Genomic DNA, 21757 nt, shown 5'->3' with positions numbered 1-21757 from the left:
TAACAGCTTAGCTGCAATCTAAACCAGTTCTATAATTTACACACTCTGGAATTTGACCTGTTTCCAAATATAGCTCGAAATGGTCTATATCAAACAGATTCTACAATTTAAAATAACGAGTACTATCCCAATATTACCAACTACTAACCAATTTGCAATGGAGAAGAAACCTGGGGGACAACAGTGACCACCACCAACAACAAAGTCTAGACCTTTTATCATCAACAATTGTCTGAGGAAAGTCCTTCAAATCCACTGGGCAAGCACCATCAGCAACAATTACCTATGGCAGCAGACTTTCCAATTCCCTGCTCATGAAAAAATCATTAAAAGACCCTGGATAGGTCACACCATCTGCAAGCCTGCATCAAATACCGCCAGGCAAGCCCCGACCTGGAAAGCTCAAGGGAGAAGGAAAAGAAGATGGCCAAGAAACACCTGGCCTAAAGGAGGACTGCAAGGAGATGTATTACACCTGGAGTCAGATTGGAAGAAAAGCCCAGGACAGAGACAGTTGAAGAGTCCTGGCTGATGGCCCATCCCCAGGAGGAGTAGTAGGCATAAGTAAGTAAGTATCCAATTTGTAATGGGCTTCTCTTAGGAAAAACGATAGAAAGAGCTACAAAATTACAATTATCAGCCTTCATACAAGTAAACAACCTTACCTCTTACATGCAAACTTAATTACACCCTGGTTAGAGCATCATATGGGGATACAACAAGATTAATATGGACTCAAATGAGTAGCAGAACATACCATGTATGTGTTTACATCTAGATTTCTATATTTATCTATGTACTCATAGAAAAACCCAAAGAAGATTATAGGGACGTTACAGTTAGGCTCAGATTTCACTCATACAAAACTAGTGAAATTCAGCAGTTCTAGTTAGCTGAGGTAACTATAACGTTCGCCCCCGCAATTCACTGTTTATGACCTCACATATTACATCCCTCATAACATGGCCAGTGAAATCACTCATGATATCACTGATGACATCATCGAGTGAGTGTTTTTTAATTCACTTTTCTAATGTATTTTCTGATATAGTGAGAATGTTAGACTTAATTCTCATATGGCAGAGAAAGGTAGTGTGAATTTACTAAAAATATGCTCTCATTTCAGCTTCTGGAGCACCTTCCATAACCTCTATGAGAAAATCATAAAAAACTGTTTTCTCTCAAACTTGACTTATGAAATCCCAGCAGAAGTCTTTTTCACAGGGTAAATCACCTTAGAACACACCACAATTCCTAAAATGATGGTTCCATCAACAAATGATTTATGATGTAACTAAAATCTGTTATCACCTTTTATACGTTATCATTTTTGTGACCCTCAAAACCTGACATTCCCTACAATGCATTTCAATGGGATGCTATCATGTATATTGGTCCCAAGATGGCTGCCAGCACGTTCTAGATTAAGTGTCGGCAGCCAATCAGATCCCAACATGAAATCTGTGCTTATGCCAGGTACACAAATTTAAATTTCCTTTCATATCTCGAAAACTACTAAAAGGATTTACACCAAATAACAAAAAGGCGGCTTTCTGGACCAAGAGCTACCTTGTTGCCAAAAGTGATGTAATTCCGTCCAGCGGTCTGGGCTGTAGTCGTGTCTAAAATCTTTATGGGAATTAACATGGGAAACATACTTTATTTATTCCCCCTTTTTCTCGGCCCCACTTGAAAGATCACCTGAAAAATTTCCAAGCACAAATAGAATTAGCGGGGCGCTTTGTTTGCAAAATGTCGCGAAGATCTGTTAAACGGTGCCAAAGATATAGGCAGGTCAAAAAACACTTTTCCTCTAGAAACATAGTCTTAACTATAACTACCTATTGGTGACCGCCAGTTGGTAATATACATACATATATATCTTAAAACAAAGTTTACAGTCACACTGATTGGATGATGTCATCATTTGTCATTTGAGATGTCATTCAGTGATCTCATTAATGATGTCATTGAATAGGTCATGAATGAAGTAATATGTGAGATCATAAGCAGTGCATGGTGGATGCACAATTTATAGTTAGCTCAGATAACTATCACTGGTGAATTTCAGTGTGTTTTTTTATAGTTTCACATGGTATGTTTTAAGTGAGATTTTCAAGTAACTATAAAATTATTTTAACCTTTGTTTTTTACCCAGTTAATTTCTGATTTTTTTTTAACAAAGTAAGATCTTATTACCCTTCCAAACTATAAAGTCACTATAACCTTTGTTTTTCCTGTGAATTTCAAGGGTTATTTTCTTTTTTTCTGGCCTGTGGCAGACAAAACCTGCACTCAAACAATATAATGGTTGTCATTTTAAATAATGCAGGTCTACAGGCTTTCTGAAAGAGTACCACACAAATACATAAAACGCAGGCCTATTGGCTTTATCAAGAGGAAACCAGATCAATATAAAAGGCAAGCCCATTTGTTCAATGGATTACCACATCATTATATAAAGGCAAACCTATTGGCTTAGTCTGACTGAAGCCCCTAAGGTCCGACTCAATTTTATGTAGGCCCTGACTCCATCTTAGATAATGGCTTTGCCATCGACTCAATCTTAGACAATTGAGTTCTCCATTTTCTCTGATTTTTGCAGAATCATTGTCATGTATGCCATTAGACGCAGATAATGTCTGACCTTACGTTTCTAAGAACTATGAATGCGTCAAGTCATTCAATTATTGACATAGATCCCACACTTGATGCAACATTTGTCTGGGAGAAATGTCTACTTTTCACCACGTCAAGGTTAAATAAGAACAAATGCAGATATATTGCCGAAATAGTGTAGTCTGAATTGACGTCCATTTACCTTATATGTTTAGACGGAAATGCCTAAGAAGCACACCTTGATGCACATAATCTATGTCACACATCCCTAAACTTATGTCAGAAATTACAATCTCTGATAAGATTTACTATATAAGAATGGCCACTTGACCATTTGTGAGGCGAGATTCTACGCCCAGATTATCGCACAGCACACTTCGTACTTTGCAGATGCGACATCTCACCTGACGCTTTGAGCCGATAAAGCGAAGTCCCGGAGGAAGACTGCTGCCACAGTGTATGTTTGCCCTTTGCAGCGAACAAGGCCTCACGCCTCCGCTGATAAAGACAGCTTTTCCTGACAAACAAGATATGCAGTGCATCTCTTCTCCCTAAAACACTCAAGACTGCAAGTTGCTCTGCCTTCTATCCTCTCTCAGAGTAGCGCATAGAAGTAGGCATTAGGCTGTTTTAGACTACATTTTAACTGTGATAGAACTTTTCATTTTATTCTTGCTGTCTTTGGAATATTCTGTGTAGTTGTTTTAGATGTACTGAGAAACAGATTTCTCCTGTCGTAATAAAGACTTTTAACTTAAAAGTGTTCATTCTTCTTAGTGCAGTGGGTGTGTGATACTGCGAATAACAAAAAAGGTCTGTTACCATGCTGTCTCTTATCCCTTTATAGCGATTGTTAGAAACCCAAAAGCAATAACTATTTTAAAAACACAAAGTAGAGTTCTACGGGGCTACAATTACCAGTCTTTGTCATCATTGGTGCTTTGAACCAAGTTCACCCATGTCACCTGTGGATTGGAAAGTACAACTTGTAGAGCAACACCAAAGTTGTAGCTTACGCAACATGTAAAGGGGTGACCACATCAATTGACTGTGTAAATGGTGACCGCATCAATATACAAGGCAAGGCCTATTGGCTTTGTCAAGGTATGAGCACATCATCACACATGACAAGTCTATTGGCTCTGTCGAGGGTTGACCGCATAAATATGCAAGGCAAGCCTATTTGGCTTGCCATGGGGTTACCACATCATTACATAAAGGCAAACCTATTAGCTTTGTCAAGGAGGGATTGTATCATCATATAAGACAAGCCCATTGGCTTTGTGTTTGTTTATTTTATTTGCAAAGTTTTATATAAAACTGGCTATACCCGGAGGTATCAGAACGCTTTACATGAGGATCAGCGAGTTACAGATTCCATAATTAGATAGACAAGTACAGACATAGGAGAAAAGAAGAAAAAAACCATGAGATTACACATTAATGTGAGATTATTAGCGCATACACACGTCTTATGGGGAGTGAAGAGGTAGAGGGGGTATGGTAAACAGGGGTAGAGAATGCAGGTAGGAAACATACAACGGCGAGGCAAGGAAAACGATGTCCGATGCTGAGTAGGTGCCAGCCATGGGGTGAACTAGAGCCGAACTCCTCTATAGCTGCATATGACCGCTCCACCGGGCATCAGCCAAAGTTGCTCGGGCACCGCAGCTTTACAGGAGGATCAGCGAGTTACAGGTTACAAAATTACATCAGTTACAGGAGCCAAGAATAAACGCAAGAAGAAAAACAGTGATTACACAGCAACAAGAGATATTAATGTATAAGCTAGAAAGGGGAGGTAGCCACAGGTTCACGGAGGGAAGAGGCGGTGGAGGGAAGGAAACACAACGGGGAGAAGAAGAAAAACCATGTCTAATGTCCGGCTGGGTAGGTGACAGCCCAGGGGGTGAACCAGAGTCAAACTCCTCTATAGCTGCCTAAACAGCTCCACCGTGCATCGGCCATGTTGCTCAGTTTCCACGGTAAGTACAATATTCATGGTTTCCGCCCGGGGGCCTCGTCATAGCTCCAACTGCCGCACCAGTCCCGCTGTTACTGGGAAACCCTGAGAGTAATTCCAACATCAAGCGGTGCTTGCTCCGTCTCGCTTGTCCAGCTGGTTCCTCAGACCATGCTGCAGGGCGTTCCATGCCTCCCTCAATAGTTCCTGTATTCCAGTGAGATAAAACAGTGAGGTAGGGAGATGTTTGGCAGGCTGACTCTTTCAAGGCAGGCTTTTTCTGGCAGAATATGGTAGGATCTGACTTTCAATGACCTGAGCCTTTCCAATCCATTAAAGCTGTGCACTTCATTAAGGCTAGGCATGCAGCAACATCAAGAAATGCGGCGGCCCGGGCCTTTCATCAGCAGGTAGTAGCAATAGTAGATCACCGTTGTAGGGGCTCTGTCAAGGGGTCACCACATCAATACATAAAAGGAAGCCGACTGGCTCTATCAAAAACAATAAACTTTGTCAAAGTCTTTCTTCTACACTCTTCAAGCAATATCATGTAGCTATAACACCAACCACAAAGGGGCCCCTGCAATCCCAGCTGAAGAGCAAAAGCTCCAGCTCTGTGAATGCTTTGAAACACTATAAACTTATCCTAGGGTCACGCCATATACACCCCAGGAGAAATAGGATCACTTTTGATAAATTATTTCAGGGGGCTGCAGCACACCCTGCAGCCCCCCCCCCACAACATTTCTGTAACATGTTAGTGGTGCTACTGCAATGCAGGACAAAATATGTCAATTAGCACATGAAGGGCATTATGGGGAACTTCTGGCCGGGAGCACTAAATAGTAAATAAGCAGCTCCGGCCGCACATTTTTTTTTTTTTTTTGGGCTTCACAATGAATTTTTTTAATTTTTGGGGGGATGTCCCATTGCTACACAAGACATCCAGAGCACTGATTTTTAATTGGGAACCGGGAGGGGTGCCAAGGCCACCAGTGGCCCTGCTGGCTCCCCTCAAGCAGTGACTGTCCAGGTTGCATGGGAGCCAGCTACATCCACTTTGTGCTCTCACTATTGGGAGCAGCTTTTTATCTTTGCTCCTGCCGTCAGGAACAAAACACTTTTTGCCAACCTGGCCTGGGGGGTCATGTGGGCCGCAGATTACCCTGCCTACAGTAACACTACTAGTGGTTACATTGCAAAATACCAATATTATTATTCATGAAATACTATACATCGAGATAGCTCTATCAAATTCGTGAAAAGGTTTCTTCCTTACTGGAACTTATCTTACCATTCTGAATTATTATTTTTGTCGTTCTAAATGAACATGGTGTGGGCCTTTAAGTTCTTTATTACTTAAATATTTTGCCGTTTGGTTGTACTGCAGTTACACACAATTCCTCAAACATTTTTTTCTGCCATTGCCCAAAGATCTAATTTGTCACAAAGACGGATGGGCCCAAACAGCTTTAGCAGTTACTTACTGATTGTGTAACCCCTTAAGAAACAGGTCTTTGTTATCCATTAATGACGTAAAGCAAAAAAATCTCTACAATTGAGGAGTCTCTTTTGTGCCAGCCATCGATGAACAAACATTCTCATAAATATCTTAAAGTTACATTTACTACATCCGTCTGAAGAGAAGGGTATTTGAAATAAATGGATATGGTCTCAAAGATTTAAAAAAATATTCCTTACCATTTACGATTATTCTGAATACTTTCTTTTTGTAACACCCTGTCGATATAACCTTCTCCAGAGAGAACTAAAGACTGAGGTAATCTGGGCTCTTAGAATGGTATTGGGAAGAAGGAAATTATAAGACACTACACATTGATATGACCTACACATCTCAGTGCCTGAAAGTGTGCTTAGTAACTAAGTTCATAGAGAACTTCGCGTTTCTGAAGTATTTTGTAATTTGCGTTAAGTTCCAGTAACTATTAGAGACAGTACAATTGAAGCTCTATGGTTTTAATAAAGCAAGGAACAACGATGCCACTTAAATAAACGTAACAAATGTCCCCTCTATAGTGAGGTTGTTGTTTGGACTATGTATATGGAAAGCCTAGAATAGACAGCCCAGTTTAGTTTATGTTGGATGTTTATTTGTATGCATGTACTAGTCCTGGTCCGGACTATGGCTATAAAATGTAACTACATGGCATAACAATACTGTGTTCCTAATACTAGCTTTGTTTTATCACATCAATGTGTTCTGAGACTTGAAGACTAGACCTAGATCTATTAAATCCAATGGATTATCACTCCTGAACAGTGGTGGTTCCTTTCAGTGGGCTATGGGGCTCAGCCCCTTCTGATTTCCTGCAGTTTGTTTTTTGTTATATCCCTCCCCCCCATGCTAACAGCAGTTTCACTCATTGAAGCAATCAGACCCTTTTTTACAGCCACATGCGCTAGTGCGCATGTGCCTGCTGTCACATTATTTGCCGGGCTTACCTTGCAGAGAATGAAAGAAGGTGCTGAAGAGTAAAGGGACAAGATGTGAGATATGCTGATGGATGAAATGTATAGAGAAAAAAAAGGGCATACATGTCTAATACAAAGTAAACATAACGAGCGATTAAGCCACTATGAATACCCTACCCCTTCAAAGGGGCCTAAAAAATGCAGGAGGATAGGGACATCGGGGCATTTTCCTATTGCAGTCATGGTGCCTTTCAGAAGAACCATCAATAATTCACAATCACTTGGGCTCGCTTGCCTTGCTCGCCTGCTCCTTGTAATTTCAGAGAGAAGTTTACGTCCCCCCAATTACACATTTCACCAGCCGCCACTGCATTCAGGAGTCCTGAATAAAACATTTGGTAATGAAACGGCACTGGGAGTCATACTTTAATGTATTGTATACCTATAGCATGTAAAAGTGATACCAGGGTGTACATAGTGTTTTTAGCATATATTTTCCTTTATATTTCCATCTCCATTTCTCTTGGCTAAACTCTAAAATTAACTGTATCCTGTCAGTTTAACTAAACTCTTCATTTCCTCAAATGAAATTAGACTTGGGAGATAGTTATTGTATTTATTTGTAGGTTGGGTAAGCAGCAGGAGTCTCTCCTTTAGGGCAGAGGAGTGTCGCCTCCCTGCTGCCAGCGCCGCAAAGGTGAACAATAAAATGGTAATAAATAGAATTACTATTTTATTTTTCCTTAGCCCAAGATGATATTTGAGGGCGGGGCCACTGCTGCTGTGGAGGAGTTGTACTCACTCCGACAGTTTACACTGCACATGGCAATTTTCGCCAGCCTGACATAAGAAGAGTAAACAGCTGGGTGGAGAGCAGGCACAGTCACACAGTGCCTGTAGAAGCACGAGGCAACCCGCTCCAGCCAATCCTGGTGCTGCTCTCATGCCGCTGAACATTATCAGCAGCATGAGAGCAGCATCTGAATTGGTGCAGAGAGTTCAACTGCTTCAAGCTTCCAGTGCCGAGGGACTGAAGCAGAGGACCGGAGGAGGTGAACCAGGGAAGTGGATAAGTACTCAGTAGCGGCTGGTGACATTTAAAAGTGGTGCGCGTAAAATTTGTGGTGGTGTGCACCATGGCAAGCGAGCGTAGCGAGGCCGAACAATGTAAGGAGGGTTGGGGGGTTCTCCCCCGAGAATTTTTTTTTAATAAAGAGTGGACAAATCATGCATTTTTAAGCAGATTTGAGAAAGCAAGGTTAAGAAAGCAATTGTGAGAGTGCAGTTATTACATTAATAAAGAGATGTCATATAATAGCTTAGGTATCCGCTTATTCAGTATAACCACAGAGCTTCATAACAGACTTTGAGAAAACAATGCTGAGTTACTCTCTCTGCTTGTTCTGCCCATAATTCTGCCTCTTTCTTCTTGTGCTTGTTTTTGACCTTCATTTTTCCTCTTTCTGTTCGTTTCTGACCATTACTTTTCTCTTGCTGCTCATTCTATCTAGGGGTGGGCGGAATTTGCGAAATTCACTTTCGCAAACTATCGCGAAAATGTAAAAAATCTCCGCAAACACGCGGAAATATCGCGAAAATGCAGAAGTTTTTTTCCCGCCCGTTCGCGGTATTTTCTGCGTGGTCGCGGCTCGCCAACTTACCCATGCGGTTGCTCACGGGCGCGGCCATCTTGTTTTCACTTGTCTCGCGGTGCATGATCGCGAGAAGAAAGACGTGATCGCGCGACGAATGACGTTACTGTGGGCGCGAACTGTCGCGAGACAGCGCAAATGGCTACCAACAATCCAACATCTCGTGGAGAACGCGACCGGATCGGGAAAACTTGTCGGCGAACGCGGGGATTCAGGTATGGCGATCGCGCGCACGCAAGAATTAATTTTTTTAAAGCGCGAGCAGGCAAAAAATTTCCGGTAAGATGCGGATTGCGGTAATTTTGACATTTTCAGGCTCTCCGCGGAACGCGAAAATGTCAAATTATCGCAATTTCCGCGAGCGGAACGGAATTTTAGCCCAGGCCTAATTCTATTCTGGCTCCTCGACTGAGACGTCGCATCAACAGCGCTCAAATACCCCTAGCGGTGACAGTTCTGTGCTATACAGATAATCACTGATTGATGGACAGTGCCTGATTGCACCCACCTACCTCCCATTTGTCTGCTCCACCACTCTCGGGGGTTGCTAGCCACCACTGTGTGTAAGCGTGCTTAAGTGAAGTGGGAAATTTAGCAGAGGAAAAAGTAGGGATGCAGGACGAGGACTGAATAAAAATATGTCTGCTTGAAGTGAGCATGTTCGATAGGCATGTCAAACCAGCCGCCTGCTGCATTAGACCTACAGTTTTAAGAATGATTAGATACAGAGAAGAGTAAAAGAGGGGTGGGGGGTGGGGAGTATGACAACACATCAGGATTGAACATCAGGAGAGGTGTCACTAGTTTGTTCACTAGTTTAACTCAATAAGTTGACACCAACATTTGATTGGAAAATAGGTATTAAGAATACATTTTCCACATTTTTTAATTGCGCGCTACTTGAATGTCATTTTTGGATCATACTATGTACAACCAATGAAAAGATTTATACTTTCAAAAATGGTTTAATTGGCCGATTCAATATATTTGAGAAGTAGAGACTGATTTCCATGAAGTGTAACATAAAAAGCAAGGAGAGCATTCATGATAAAACTACACAGTGAAGTGTCCACAAACAATTAACAATCGTTGCAAAGACAAAAGAAAACATTTCATTGCTGGCAGCTGTTTCAGTTCCTAATCGAGAAGATTTTAAAAAGTCATTCTCGGTCTCAAAACATAAAATCATGTTCCGTTACCTGTTGTAAAATTGTATACCGTTCACGGAACAGCTCAGCTTTGTCTTTAGCCGTACCAAACAAATGTGGCACCGGGTGGCTGGTCATTGCCAAACTGAAAAACATGAAACATTGTCTCACTGAGCGATTCAGAGTAAGCCAAATACTCCATAACACTTGTCAAACATTTCCTATTGGAACTATACAAAGATCAGTGCACATGACAGCACCGAGCAGAAAAACAGAAATTCTTAATAAAAATATCATACCTAGGGCCTGCAAAGATTTGTCCACACCGTTGATACAGAGGGAGAAGTAGGGTGCCAACACGCACCCCTGCCTCACCCCTCTTCTGATATCAAAGGGTGGATTTAGTTCTCCTTTGGATCTAAAGAGCACCTTGGGTGTTAGGTTTCTATATAAATTGGCCAACAATGCAACAATCTCCTTTGGTGTCCCCATGTTGTCCATACACTCCCACAATCGTCTATGATTAACTAAATCGAAAACGCAGCCAAAGTCGAGAAAGGATATGTATAATGCTTCCCCAGTGGCCCTGCATTACTTACCCATCAGGAGGATCAGGTTAAGTGACTGCTCAACTATCCCCAGACCCTTCCTGAATCCATATTGGGCACTTGAAAGGACTTTATTTTCATCTGCCCATGCTTGTTATCTCCCCAACAAGACGCTTCCCAATAATTTGGCTGAAGACTCGAGTAGAGAGATCAGACAATAACATTTGGGGTCGTCCTGGATCCCTTTTTAAATATGGCAATAATGAGTGATGTAAACCATGAGGGGGGGAACATTCTGCTCCCACTGCATTGAATACCTTAGTTAAATGTGGGGCCCAGAGGTCAGGATGTTGTCTTATAAGTAAGCATTGGCACCTCCTCTGGACCGGGGGCTTTGCAATTTGGGTTGTTAGAGATGGCCTTAAGCACTTCTTCATGGGTGAATACCAAATATGGTAATACTTCCCCATCCTCATAGTTTAGAAGTCCCTCTTCTGGGTTAGGGTGGGAGAAAATTGCACCAAAATGGCCTACCCATTGAGTTGGAGCCAATGAGGACTCCAAGGCCTATGCCTCCAGGAAAAAGTTGTGCATTCACCGTTTTCCAGAAAAGGGCACTATCCTTAGTCTCTGCTGCTTGTAACAAAATGGACCAGGCTTCCTACTGAAGCTCTTTCATCCTACTCTTGACAATCTTTTTATAGAAGGATCTTGCTTCCTGGATCATCAGGTTGTCAGTTGGCAATGATTTAATAGCTTTTCCAAGCGACTCCGTGCCTTTGTACACTAGCAGCTAAACCATCCCTTGGAGTTTTTGTCTTTACGGTTAGGTCTTGCAACCAGGTTAAGATTGACGGAATTTGAGAAATCGAAGTGGGCTCCCCGAGATTCTTTATGATTGGGATATGGGGCTAGGGCTATCATAAAATGCTCAAAGTTACTCGATATTACATTTTTCGTGAAACTTGCTGGGCCAACCCCTGTCCATTTAATTCTTATGCCATTCTTACCAGTGGGATTATGTTACTGATTTCCCTGTGTCTGGATTTTTAGGCATATTGAACCTTATAGTCAGGAGCACGGGGTTATGACACCTTGCACTGTTCGGTGCCACCTGATTCCACAAGATGCATGCTCTGGTCATTTCTCAACCTCAGACTATGATAATCAGGCTCCACAGCCTCTACCCCTGAATGTTGGTAATGGGGGCTATTTGCCAATGCTTCCATGTTCCACAAATTTCAAGCTAAACTTAATTAAGATGGCGTTTAGAGCAAGGCTGTTAGAGCTATGTTTAAAGTGAGCCAACCTGGACCCCCCCCCCCCCCCCGCGTCCCGAAACTCACAAATGTCCTTCAGACCCATGGTACATGCTTTCATGTTAAAATTCCCAGCCCAGATTACATAGAAGTAATCCGTTAGCCCATCCAAAAACATGTTCAAATCTGCTTTTAAGGATTCTACCACATCCACCCTTGTGTTATCAAATCCGTTGTTATGGAAATTGGTAAGTAATGTCTTGCTTCCTTGCTAGAGTTAATAATATAAGCTGATGAGATATGAGAGGACTCTTTTTCATTTGTGGGTCTTTGCTAGTAGAAATCAAAGTAATCAGCCCACCTTGAAGGAGTCGCCCTGGTGTTAAGAGAGAACAAAGCCATCTAGATCGATCTGAGCAGTTCCCCAGGTCTCCTGAATACAGTCAAATACATATATTTTTGCCAGCCCTGCATGTCCATTTTGTTGATGATTCCAGCTATATTCCATGTGGTAACCCTAATAGTTGTCATCTCCTTCCCCAGGCTAACCATGTTCTTGAGGTCTGCAAGAGGCAGACTTTGCATATAACATACAGGGAAGGATTGACAATGTAGTCATCCCTGCTAATCCAATTGACTCAGGTGGACAAAGCTGTTAGAAATTGGCACAGGAAAAAGAGTCCCAGGGGCCTGTAAAAGAAGCTGAGTAGTAAGGCATTGACGGAAGATAAAGACACCCCATCCAGTTAGCCCTTGTAAAAACGTCCTTGGTTATTAGCTTATCTTTGAAATTGACAATTACACAGTCTGTGTTATCCATTTTTTTTTTTTTTTTTTTTTAGCAGCCCACCCACCCCATCCTTTGAACAAAATTTATGTTGTGTGTCAATTTGTTACCCTGCGGGATGTTACTTCCCTCTGGACAAAGATGGGAGCTGTGGCTTGTGTTCCATGCTCAGTGTTGATGGACCGGGCCGAGTTGCTGGATACCTGATCTTCAAATGGGTCTGGGCTTCTTGTTTTAATAGCCTGACCCCCATTTGAGGGAGTTTGTTGCTGAACTAACTTTCCATTTAAAGTTTTAGATGGATCCTGATTAGTTTCTACCCACTTTACATGCGGCTTGTTTAATATCCCAAGTACCGCGGCCATGGGGCCCAGTTTGGACAATGCCTCCTCAATTCTAGTGCACTGTTCCAGAACGAGAGCCAGCGCTATTGTCACAGTGGTTGACATTTCCCTTGCGATATCTGCAATCAGAGAGCATTATTCTCCCTGGCATGTGCTGTGTCAATGTTTAACTTTTGACCTGGGCTAGGGGATTGAGTGGGTATGCCATGACAGGCTTGCTTTGATTTCACACACCCTTCCACTCTTTTCCTTTTCCCCCTTTGGAGTTTAACCTTGCCCACCCCTCCAGCAGCTGCGTTCAAGTTCTGAATGCCAGCCCCTATAGGATCTTCTAGTAAGGCTGATGGTATTTCTTTATGCACATCTTCAGGAGACTTGTACAAAATATGCCCCATTGTACAGTTTGTAGAGTGTGTGTCGTCTTGGGAGGAAGTTTCAGTACCTTCTGCCAGTCGGAAGAGAGAGGGACAGGTGCCTTTTGGCAAGTTCTATTTCTTTGTCCAAGACACTCGCCCACTTTTAGACAGATGACTTGTGGTTGAAGTTTAATACCTCTGAGGTGCGGCAGGAGCCGCGATTGCCGCATTAGCCCTGAAAAAAGCAACACGCGGTCCCAACATATTAATAAACCGATTCGGTGTGCGGCAGGAGCCTCGAGCACCGTAAACACCGCTTTTTGCAGTTTCTATTTGGTATTTACCGGTGGGTAGCACGTGGCAGATTCCGCAGGCACTATTTTAAAAACACGACAGCCTGCAGCAGCCGTCCCTAATTACCGCCTTTAGTTGGGGCGTGGAAGGAAAGAGCGGGGAGCACCACAAAGATTTTTCTCACTGGATGAGCTGCTCATTGTCTGGTCCGCAGCTTAGCTTGGTTTGCGGTGGGAGCACCTTAAAGTCTTGCATACCGCTGGAGTGGTTCTCTGTTTGCAGTTTGTTGCTTTGTGCTCTGCCTCATCGCTCTGGACTAAAAAGTCATTTGGAACACACCACGGGCCAGAATAAGTTCCAAAGAGTTGACAATCTGGGACTTACCCTATCTACATCCAGAGCAGGCAGCAAGAATCTCCTGGTCTCCCTTCCCATAAGATCATCTAGCTTCACTGCAAGGATTTAGGGCACAGACAACATCTTTATTTAAACTCCAAATCTGAAGGAGCAAGCTTAGGCTCAAGATATCGGCAAAACCCCAGATCTACTGATAAACCAAGCTTCTCCACTGAAGAATGACAAAAAAAAAAAATAATAATAATTATTCAGCATCAAGAAAACGCCTACGGAAAGCCACTCCCCCAGACCAAAGTATCACCTAGAATCTTGAATGCACGGACCGCAGTCAACGACAAAAAGTCCTTTTTAAAGTCTGCCTACAAGAGACATGGGCCACTGAACTCCTAATTCTCCCAGGCTTTTATAAGTTTCACACTGCAGCAATAAAACGCAACATCTTTGGGAGAGCAGCTGGTGGGCTCTCAATTTTTATCAAACACGCCCGCAAAATAGAGGTAACATCATTAACAACTTACACTCCCAACTTGCAAGCAGTACTGATCTGCGGATTTAAAAGTAACAATATCTCAATCCGTCTTTTGATCATTGTTATGTTAACCCTGCCATACAGCAAAAAAAGCAAGTACTAAAAACATTAACAACAAAAATGGACCACCTTATAAATAAATATGCCTCACATCTTCCAATCATCGTAGGGGACATGAACACCAGGGAGTTGGAATACGTAACAAGGGATCTTCCAAACAAAACAGAATCGGCTCCTCTACAACGGCTTCTTTTATCGCAAAATATGGTTTCCGCCCACTCCCATCAAAAAAGTGGTGGACCCTCTCTGGCATCCTTTTCCCACCTTCAGGGACAAGTCAACAATCGATTACATCTTTATCTCTGAGAACCTGTTAAAATACTTTAACGACTTTGAAGTGGGAAACAGGGATGAGAGTGATCACTGAGGGTATCCCTTGATCTAAATGGAAAAACAACAACCGGGAACATTGGGTACCTCAACTGGAGAAGAGCACCATGAAGTATTGAGCAGAATAAAATGGACCATAAATCTAGGTCCAAAACTCCTGGAGTGGATCACACACAAAGAGTTGAGCCAAACAGTTAGAAGTTTGGCATCCCCTTTGGAGCTCTGGGAAGCACTACTTGAGGAACTAAAAACCGTTCTCGGACGGGTCACTGGTAGCCCTAAAGCACAGGACTCCCATCCACAAAACCTTTCATTACAACTAAAACCAAGTGCCCTAGCGTAAACCAAGCGGAGTTTTCAAAGGCCTTGAAGGCGAGAAGAAAAGGAGCTACAAATCCCCACACACTGGAAATAAAAGTGCTTCGCAGGGAACACAGGAAGAAAATATGGGAAATCCGATCAAAGAAAATCGAGGCAGAGTGGCTGAAAATATTTAACCTTTTCAAAGAAAAGGATCACATCCAACTTTGGAGATATATCGGACAACAGAGCCACACTGGTCAGAGCAAGGAAAACGGGGTGGCAGCCTCCGAGTGGGTCAAGCTACTGTATACAACACAGCAGAACACGACTGACACCCAAATACAACAAATCCCTCCAGCAACCCATAAAGATGGCAAAACTCTAGCTTTCACCAAGGTTGAGATAACCAACCTGATTAAAAAAAATGAGGTCAGACGGCGCGCCGGGTCCCAATGGAGTTCCAGCGGCAGTGTTTAAAGTCACATACGGATTCTGGGCGGATCAGTTAACACCACTTTTTAAGTATGCATTTGAAACTTCCACTGTTCCATCATCGTGGAAAGGCTCAATACTCTTCCCGATTCACAAAAAAGGGGACAGCACAAAACCTGAAAATTATCGGCTTGTGGCTCTTTTAGACATAGAGCAAAAGCATATGCCAGAGTTTTGCTGAAGGAACTAGAAACCTGGGTAAAAGATCACAATATTCTTCCTTTCTTCCAAACTGGTTTCAGCCCCAAAGCTCCACCATAGAGAACATCCTAGCACTGGGACATTTGTCTCTTCGCACGATCCAGCCACCACAACCTCCTTTGTTTTGCTGTTTCGTGGATTACAGTGCGCATTAAAACCAGCCAAAAGTCAGTAACAACTAAGGTTCCAACCAACAATGGCCTCTAACAATGGTGCGTTCTTGCCCATTTACTTTTCAATATCTACACAGCCGACTTGGGACAAGCCCTGGAGTAGGCAAATCTACTCATTCCATAGTTGGGGAACGAGCGGCTCCAAATTCTCCAATATGCCGATGACCTTGTTATCATGGATCACACTAGGGCAGGCCTACAGAAAGCCTTAGAAGCGCTGCACAGATTTAATCAAAAGAATAACCTGCTGATAAATCAGGAGAAGACCAGGATAATAATCTTTGGGAAGTACCATCGAAAGAAGACAGCTCAATGGCGCCTAGGTGACCTGCAAATCAGAACTTGCAAAAGCTATAATTATTTGGGTCTCAGGCTTTCGGAAGGGGCTAAACCGTGAGCACATTAGAAACATTTAAGAAGCAAGGGGGCCGGTATCATCTGCAGCCTGAGAAGTCTCAATCGAAGACTACACAGCCCGACTGCCGTACCTATCTTGAAAGTCTTAAAAGCAAAAAGTAGTGCCCTCCATCAACTACGGCCACCTAATCTTCTCTGGTGCCCTTACGAACTTCCTCATGAGCCACCAAATCTCGGTATATAAGAAAGTATTAGGCATCCCACGACAGGCCAGGAGAGCAAGAGTAAGGCTGGAGCTGGGTCTTACTCGTCTGGACATTACCTGCTTAGGGGATACTTTAAAATACTATATTAGTATCCTGCGAGCTCCAGCAACATCTTTGAAAGCGCAAATTAAAACAATCTTCGAAGAAAGTGGATCCCCATGGCAGGTGCAGTTGACAGCAGCCACAAAATTGTTAGAAATTGATGTGCAAAACTTAGACAACTCAAACATTCCAGTAGCTGCATGGAAAAGAGCAGTGAACAGAGAGGCCAAGAAAATATCTCATGAAAGGGATCTGGAAAGCTTACACCATCAATCCAATTTCTCATCACTGGACGCCTCCTACATAGTGGGAAAACCACAGCCTTATTTCGAGCAAGCACGGACAGTCCCAGCCCGAAAAAATATCACCTACATGAGACTTCTTGCATTGCCCATTGTGGACTTTAATCAAGGTTGGGCCCGGCAGGACAGTTTAGCCGCATGTCGACTCTGTAATTACCATCAGGAATCCTGGCTCCATCTGCTGTGCTGTTGTCCTAAGTTGGCCAGCGAGAGGCACCGACTAGTTCTTTCCATCTGCAGAGCCCAGGGCCTTGTACGATGCAGAGAAGTCTCAGACTTGTGTTTTTCTTCTAATACAGCTCAAATAGTTGCACGGCTGGGGAAATTTATAGAATCAATTCGAGCCGCACTGTCGCTGAAAATAGAGCCACAAAAAGAAACCAGTCGGCTAGCAAGTAAGAGAGTCTCGGACAAACCTCCCTTTTAAGCCTAATGCATTTGCACTTGTACTTTATAACCAGATTGTGATATTAGTTTTAAGGTCTTATGCCCTACCAGGTTGTAGTAACATGCGTGGGACTTTAACTTTTTTTCTTTTAATATTGATCGTACATTGTAATGATTTTAAGTAATTGAACAATAAAAGCTTAATCAATCACTCACCCACTTTTTATGAAACTGTCCATAGTTAAAATTTGTTGCCTGGCTGATATGGGGTGATGCCCCGAAACCTGTCCCAGGATGCTTGTTTCAGGTCCAGAGAGGACCAGGCTTGCAGTTCGGGCTGGATTGTTCCAATGAGGCACAGGGTCAAGACTAATTTGCATATAGCTAGGCCTAAACTGGGGTGGCATGGGGAGCAAAAATACGATGAATTTAACCCAGATCTCTTGACTGGGGGGTGAATGTTTGATTTGCTCTGCGTTCCGTCCATCATCTTTGTGTCTTTTGACAATTTTACATATAGCAGCACCCAGCCCTGTAGTCTTAGAAAGTCATTTAGGAGTGACTTTGTTAACATACAAAAATAGGCTTTTCTACATTGCACAGTCCCTTTTTCATGTCATGAGTTACTGCAGCACAACCACAGCACAATGGAGGTCGCTGGTGCTATATATTTTAAAATGACTCACTGCGGCCCACATATGGCATATGAACTTTGCAATTTCTGTGCTAAATAACACAGTGATATAATGTTAACATGTCGATCTCAAAATAATATGATAGGATCTAATGTTTTCTGTCCTATGCTCTTGTTTTTAATCCTAGCAAATGGTAGACAGAATAAAATATTGTGGTAAACCCTGTAGCTAGTTTTTAACATCACATCACTCCCTGCACTGCACCGCTCACTACGCCAGGTTAGCTCACATTGCGTTTTAGTAATAACCCCTCTCACGAAAACATCCCTGAGCTCCTCCCTTGCAGCGAGGGGGTTGGAGCCCGTATCATGACTAGGCTTCAGGATTATTATTATTATTAGGAGCTTATAAAGCGCATTTATACCCGAGGGTGTCCTGGCGCTGCACACTGAACTTCCCTGGAGAACGAGGGCTCAGTCCCTAAATAACCACGTCTTCAACCCACTCCTAAAAGAGAGGCACTCCTCATCTTTTCCTAATGTGCGCCGGAAGGCTATTTCAAGCAATCTTCACACCATAGGAAAATGTATTTCCTCCCCAGCTGGCCTTTTTTATCTGGGGCTCATCCACCAGTTTGCTTTCGGCGGAGTGCAGTGCTCTCCCTGGCACATACCACTTGAAGCATTCATTCAAAAACTCTGGGCCACTGCCCTTCAGTGCTTTGAATACCGTGCACAGCGCCTTAAATTGAACTTGTCTGTATACCGGCAGCCAGTGCAGTTTCCGTATTCCTTCTCGGACAGAGGCAAACCTGGGAGTGCCTGTAAGCAGTCTCACCGCTGCGTTTTGTACCATCTGTAGTCTGTGCAGATTTTTTTTTTTCAGATTCAGGTACAGACTATTACAGTAGTCCAAACGCGACAGAATAAGTGCTGAGACTGCTAACCTAAAACCATCTGTAGGAAGAGACAATTTTAATTTCCTCAATATCCTAAGGATATGGAAGCATGTTGAAACCACTACGCTAACCTGCTCCCCAAAATCCAGTTTCTGGTCCATAATCACACCCAAATTCCTAGCTTTGCGCGTGGGAACTGGTGGCTTCCTCAGAGCATCGGGCCACATATACGGAGTCCAGATGTTAGGATTATTCCCGAATATCATGACCTCGGTCTTCCCTGCATTTAGTTTAGGGCAGTTCGAGGCCATCCAGCTTGCAAAGTCTCTCACACAAACATGGCACCTCGCAGCCATATCAACTTGGGACCCTCTTTGTATAGATAAAACTATTTGCGTGTCATCTGCATAGGAGGCGAGTTGCAGGCCAAACGATCTTATCAAGGCTGCCAGCAGGCTAACATAAATGTTAAAAAGAGTAGGGCAAAGTGTTTAGACCTATCAGATCCCAGATCGACTGTCTGGATTCTGTCGGCCAAAAAAGATTTCAGGAGGCTCCAGGCCATGCCTTCCACCCCTGCCCTCGACAACCGGTCCATCAACAACCCATGATGGACCGTATCGAAGGCTGAAGACAGATCCAATAAAATCATGACAGCCTCACCTCCCTGGTCCACCGCAACTCTAACCTCCTCCGTGGCCTTAATCAAGGCCAGTTCCGTTCTGTGTCCTGCGCGAAACCCAAACTGCGTGGGGTCGAGTGCCTTAGTTCTCTCAAGAAAAGAACTTAATCCCACGCGGGGGGTGGTGGACTCCTTACATGTTGGGATGGGGGGTAGGGGCTTAAAAATACTCAGTTGGAATGTTAATGGCTTGGGGGATCGTATTAAGCATGAGATTGTCCTGCAATTTCTGAAGCGATGTACCCCCGATATTGTCTTATTACAAGAGACGCACTTGGTAGGTAACACGTGCTACGCACTCAACAGGAAAGGCTACAAATTTGTCACACACTCCGGGTTTTCCTCGGGGTCTAGAGGGGCTGGAATACTTGTCAGGTCCTCTCTGCCATTCGAGGTCGACTCCATTACTGTTGATGATAGGGGGCGCTTTGCGGCTGTAGCGGGGAGGTGGGAGGGCAGGACGCTGGTCCTGGTGTCGGTTTATGTCCCTCCTGCACTGCAGCCTTCCACACTTGCGGACTTGGAGAGGACTTTGTTGGATCTCCCAGAGGGAATGTTGGTGGTGGGTGGCGACTTTAATGCGGTTGGCTCCGGATTGCTTGACAGACACCCGCCAAGGAGCTCGGGGGGGGGGGCTCAGAAGTGGCTTCCGGACTTTGTAGATACCCTTGGTCTGGTAGATTGTTGGAGACTGCTACATCCCACACAGCGGCAATACACTTTCCACTCCGGGGCGCATGGCAGTCTCTCCAGAATTTACTATGTGCTTACCCTAGCCGCGCACGCCTCCTTTGTGTCTGAGGCCAGGCACATGGCACGGGGTATTTCTGACCATTCGCCGGTGTGGATCTGTATGGATGTTGGTAGAGGAGTAGGGGGCAGGGTGGCTCCAATTAACCCGTGGTATTTCAGGGACCCCACGACTCGTAGTGCGGTGCTGAAGGCGGTTGATCGTTATTTCCAGGAAAACCTCGGCTCGGTCGCGTCGGCGGTGTCTTTGTGGGAAGCGTTCAAAACAGTGCTGAGAGGAGAGGCCCTCTCATTGATAGCAGCGGCCAAGCGTCGGCGCGACGCGGAGGTCGCCCTGATTGAGGCGGAGATCGCGGATCTAGAGTTGGCGTTGGAGGGGGAGGTCACGGCAGCGGCGCTGCACAATTTGAGCCTTAAGCAGTCGGAGTACAAGGCCCTTGTGACGGGCGCGGCCAAAGCCTTGAGTAGGGAACAGCGGGGCCGCTTGTACGACGTCGGGGACAAAGCCGGGAAATTAATCGCGTGGCTGGATAAAAAGGAGCGGGTCAATCGTGTTGTGCCGGACCTCGTAACGGAGGATGGCGTCGTTGTCGCGGAACCGGATGGCATAGTCCAGTGCTTTGCGGATTATTTCCGCACGGTCTATACCTCTGTGTCGGACAGGCCAGTGGGGGATTCGTGTGAACTCCTGCGTGATCTTGCTTTGCCTTGCCTCTCCGACATAGACAGGGACGATCTCGATGCCGATATCACAGTCGACGAAATCGCGGGGGCTATCCGTTCATTGCGCCCGGGCAAGGCCTCGGGCCCGAATGGCCTGCCAATTGAGTTCTACAAACTCCGGCCGGATAAGATCGCTCCGCATTTGCGAGCTATGTTCGTGGAGGCGCGGGAGACGGGATGCCTCCCACTCGACCAGCGCCTGGCAACAATCGTGGTCATACATAAAGATGGTAAGCCCAGGAACAGGTGCAGCTCATATAGGCCGATCTCGCTCCTTAATGCCGAGCCGAAGATCCTCGCTAAAATCCTGGCCAACCGTTTGGTCAGGGTGATCGGTGATCTGATCCACCCTGACCAATCCGGTTTCATCCCGCATCGCAACACCGCGTTGAACCTTAGGCGCATCCACGGCGTGATCGCGAGGGTGGGGACGATGCGGGAGCCGGCCATTGTGGCAGCGCTTGACGCAACGATGGCTTTCGATACGGTAGAGTGGGCATACCTGTGGGCTGCGCTTGCGAAATTCGGCTTCGGAACTGGCTTTATTGGCTGGGTGAGACTATTGTATGAAGGACCTCTTGCTAAAGTCGCGGTCAACGGTAGGGCGTCCCGTCCCTTTGAGCTGGGGAGGGGCACCAGGCAGGGCTGTCCCCTGTCGCCGCTGTTGTTTGCTCTTGCTCTTGAGCCGCTGGCGGCCTGGATAAGATGGCACCCAGATGTGAGGGGCATTCGATGGTCACCTGACCACGAGGACCGCATCTCCCTTTATGCCGACGATATTCTGCTCTATCTCACTTCACCCCGGAAGTCCCTCATAGTTGTCTGCGACATTTTGACTTCCTTTGGGAGGAATTCGGGACTAACCAT

General features: G+C 44.5%; 1 protein-coding gene across 1 annotated transcript in view; it reads right to left on the bottom strand.

The window, feature by feature from the left end:
* Nucleotides 1-21757, bottom strand: part of POLE2 (DNA polymerase epsilon 2, accessory subunit) — a 447127-nt gene that overhangs the window by 290994 nt on the left and 134376 nt on the right. Inside the window, exon 5 of the mRNA XM_085627013.1 lies at nucleotides 9867-9960. Within this exon, the coding sequence (XP_085483139.1) occupies nucleotides 9867-9960 (94 nt within the window). The remainder of the gene's footprint in view (nucleotides 1-9866; nucleotides 9961-21757) is intronic.

This window comes from Triturus cristatus, chromosome 9 (genome assembly GCF_964204655.1).
Source record: "Triturus cristatus chromosome 9, aTriCri1.1, whole genome shotgun sequence".
NCBI lineage: Eukaryota > Metazoa > Chordata > Amphibia > Caudata > Salamandridae > Triturus > Triturus cristatus.
This window is presented reverse-complemented; position numbering and strand designations above follow the sequence as displayed.